We start from the raw sequence: 4272 nt of genomic DNA, 5'->3' as shown, positions 1-4272 counted from the left end.
TTACAGAGAGGAGGCTGGTTGGTCCACTGTGATGGGTGCCCGGGGACGCAGATGATGGTCACTTCTCCGATCAGTTCAAAGCCTTCATAACAAAAGAAGCGCAGAGCCTCTCCTGCCTGGTAATGGTGCTTGTACAGGGTCTGGTATCCATTCTCTGGAACTCCGGGGTTCATGCAAGGCTCGTACTTCACTAGAAAGTGGGTTACAATTCATTGGAGATAGAATGAAAAGAAGATATGTTAGATACAATATCATGGAGCAAATGAATACAGAGCCTTTAGATTTCATTATCCGTGCTGATAGCTGAACAACATGAGGCTTTAAAAACGTGCAAATGAGTTGTTGGCCAACCATGGACCAACATAATGGCCATTGTATTATGGAAGATCAAACCATAGACACTTCACTTGACGTCTGCTGAAATTAAGAAGACCTTTATTATTGTTCAGAAATAAATTCCTGACCTGAGAATATACAATATCGTTTTTCATACAAGCTGCAACTTTCATCATTAAAGGGCCGTCCTTAAGCTATTGCTAGGCTATTGCACAGTGCACATGGCGCGCAGTACTCTGTGCTAGGTGCATTGCCATTCATTTGCATGGCAGCCCCAATGCACGTCCCAGCGGTTATGCATTGCAGCACAGTGCACGGTACCTCAATACCAGGTTAAAAAAGCAGTGCATGCATTGCAATGCACAGCCTCCGGAAGGTGGGGTGCCATTCAAAGCAGAGCACCTAGTGTACAGTACCCGGGGCCGGATTTACTCTCTCTGCTGCCCCAAGGCAAGGTTCCTCAATTTTGTTGCTATCACACAGGGACTAAATGTAGAAAAAAAACTACCCACCTGGAAGCTGTGCTGCCCCGCCCCCCCCCCTACTCACTGCTACCCCAAGGACAGGCCTCGGTGGCCTTGTGGGAAATCCGGCCCTGACAGTACCGCACTCTAGCGCTGGGGTAGCCAAACTCCGGACCTCCAGCTGTGGTGGAACTACAAATCCCATGAGCCATTGCAAGATTCTCACAACCTCAGACATGACTCCCGGAGAGAGATGCATAATGGGAGTTGCAGTTTCACCCACAGCTAGAGGGCCGGAGTTTGGCTACCCCTGCTCTACAAGTCTGTATTAATACATTCCTGACATTAGGATCCAAATACCATTCGGACTCCTACGGTCTTACGATGAAAAAGGGTGCCTGTGGTGCTCAAGGCGACCGCACGGATGGCGCCGCGCAACCACTAGCAGCAAGTTCAAGAATTTCACCGGCACACACTGGGAAAGTCAACTATCGATATTGCATTGATCTATTTAATGAAGGATGTCACATAATGTCATATAGTGCTAACGTTTCGGATCCTCGCAAGGGTTATGCCAAATGCACAGGTACCGCGTGTTGAGCGCAATGCTATGGTGCACATTGCCCCTTAATGCTCAGAAAACACGGCACATTCATTTCCATCATCCCAAACCTTACGCCCCGAGCCAAGACCAACTGAAGAGTCATGTGAGTCCCATTACAATGTACTGAAATAATGCAGCATATGCGTGCCAAAAATTCTACTGTGTCAATATATTTCCAAGGTCAGAGGGATGGCGGAGGCCCATCTGGAGCGGATCATTTATCGTCTATAAATACACAATGCAGGTGGTGACTGAGCATTATGTTTGCTGTAAAGGTCAGCGATGGCGGAGCGGCTGCACGCAGCTTTTTCCAGGTGAAACCTCTCAGATTCCAGGATCCAGCTCAGTCTTCATTCTACACGTGCCGGAGACTGGACGGACCTTCGGACAGACTCAACTCTCTGTGACTTGGGATTCCATACACCAAAATCAGTTTCTTATCCTGCATCCCTAATCTAGTCTCTGGGGGCTCCGATCTCTCCAGGTCATGGCATAGCTACGAATGGTTAATGACGTGTTCTGTATTGTGGAAGACTTTTTTGGGGCCTCCTTAGTTGTAATGAGTTTTGGGAACATTTATCAGCATTTAAATTCATCTCCAAAGCTTCTCTTTTCCCCAACTCCTGCCCTCCCCCCTTCCCTCCATGAAGCCCCCCCAACCCTGGCCGTCTGGTGACATCTCAGGTCCTTCCTCTTCTCTACTAGCAACAGCGATGGGCTGAGTGGCACCCACATAAGGATGTGTGATCGCTGCTCAGTCCAGAAGTCCAGGCCTAGTGATGACACCTCCCAGTGGGCTTGTCCATGACAGCCGTGGGTTCACAGGAAGTTGGTTGAATTACGCTGGCCTTTATTCAGCCCAGAAGAGGATGGACACCCAACTGTGGAGGACGTCCCTGAAGAGTGGAGAGTTGTCCTTTCCTTTTTTTAATGAAGGGGGAGAGAATGTATATATCTCACAACACAAACAAGACGCCCATGCCATACCTCATCATCCATTTGGTTCATTCCTTCATATCATACCTCATCATCCATTTGGTTCATTCCTTCATACCATACCTCATCATCCATTTCGTTCATTCCTTCATACCATACCTCATCATCCATTTGGTTCATTCCTTCATACCATACCTCCTCCTCCTCCTGATTCATTCCTTCATACTATACCTCATCATCCATTTGATTCATTCATACCATACCTCATCATCCATTTGATTCATTCATTCATACCATACCTCATCATCCATTTGGTTCATTCCTCCATACCATACCTCATCATCCATTCATTTCATTCCTTCATACTATACCTCATCATCCTTTTGATTCATTTATTCCTTCATACCATACCTCATCATCCTTTCATTTCATTCCTTCATACCTTACCTCATCATCCTCCTGATTCATTCCCTCATACCATACCTCATCATCCTTTCATTTCATTCCTTCATACCTTACCTCATCATCCTCCTGATTCATTCCCTCATACCATACCTCATCATCCTTTCATTTCATTCCTTCATACCTTACCTCATCATCCTCCTGATTCATTCCCTCATACCATACCTCGTCATCCTTTCATTTCATTCCTTCATACCATACCTCATCATCCATTGACTTGTTCCTTAGGTGTTCCATTATCTATTACTCTTCAGGTATTGATCCAAGGTCCCCAGTGGTTGTTGGCCATTTATGGCTCACGGGGCCACCTAATAACCACAATTTCAGATCCAGGTCACCACTCCCAACCCAATGTTGACAGATTTTATGACACCCTGGTGATTGGATGAAGGTGGCTGAGGTACCCGTGTGGCTATAAATCTTGGGGTATGTTCCTGACGGTCATCCCAGCCCCCTTGGATGTGTGGTGACATTTCTCATACAAGTCCAGTTGAATGTGGCTAAAGGCTGCTACAATTGTACTGTCCTGTTTCTGATACGTCCAGGGACTGGACCTGGAAGTGAGGTACCGATGGCAAGTACACAGTATCAGCTGCTTTAGTAGCGACAGCCCCACTCCGGGATGACTTTATCCCGAACCTCCTCTAGGTGGCGCCATCGTTACATCTTCTCAGCGAGCCGAGATACAATTCGCACGTCTGATCACTACAATACATACCGCCAGCAGATGGAAGCGACTTAAGGGAGAACTATGAGGGGGGTGCTTTTCACTCACCTCATAGTTCTAGCCGACCTGTGACAATGAGACTGTCACAGGTCGGCTCAGTAGATCGGGAGGTGAGCAAACACATACCGGCGTTCGCTCACCTCTCGATCCTATCATGGCTCTCTGCCGTGACAGGGGAGGGGCTGGATTCCCCTCTCCCCGCTCCGATCCGCCAGCGCTGATAGGCAGAGCCAGCTGTCACTCACGCAGCTGGGTGGATCCAGACATAATTGTCGGATTCCGCTTCAGCTGCGGCGGTCTCGGTATACCGCGAGCTGCAGCTCCCTATATACTGAGCCTAGGGTGACGGGAGGACGCTAGTTTGTGTCCTCCCGTTACCCTAAGGAGAACTATGGGGAAAAGCCCTGACCCCATAGTTCTCCTTTAATCGTTACAGGAAATCAATACATTCATGTGTTCTTATATATGGCGGCTCCATACAGAACTATACAGGATGATCGTTCATTGTGGTGCAGCTGTAGCGTGCTGCGCTATAAATGGGCTATGCACCATTTATCCCTATGGAAGGTGCGCTCTGCTGGAAGGTGCACCAAAGATGGAACGCAGCACTAACATATCCCTTGGCAGGCAAAGCAGCTGACATGTTTGTAACCATTTGATTTCTGAGGGAGGGGAGACTAAAGAAATCTTCCTGCCTGCAGAAGACTGATCACTGAGGGGGGGGAGACTGAGGAAATGCTGCC

At 47.9% G+C, this 4272-nt stretch overlaps 1 protein-coding gene across 1 annotated transcript in view; it reads right to left on the bottom strand.

The window, feature by feature from the left end:
• The window catches only part of SEZ6L2 (seizure related 6 homolog like 2), a 39728-nt gene that overhangs the window by 6186 nt on the left and 29270 nt on the right, over nt 1-4272 (bottom strand). Inside the window, exon 14 of the mRNA XM_018559141.1 lies at nt 1-190. Within this exon, the coding sequence (XP_018414643.1) occupies nt 1-190 (190 nt within the window). The remainder of the gene's footprint in view (nt 191-4272) is intronic.

Source organism: Nanorana parkeri, unplaced genomic scaffold (genome assembly GCF_000935625.1).
Source record: "Nanorana parkeri isolate BGI_ZX_2015 unplaced genomic scaffold, ASM93562v1 scaffold379, whole genome shotgun sequence".
Lineage (NCBI taxonomy): Eukaryota > Metazoa > Chordata > Amphibia > Anura > Dicroglossidae > Nanorana > Nanorana parkeri.
The sequence above is the reverse complement of the archived record's forward strand: the minus strand, read 5'-3'. Positions and strand labels throughout refer to the sequence as shown.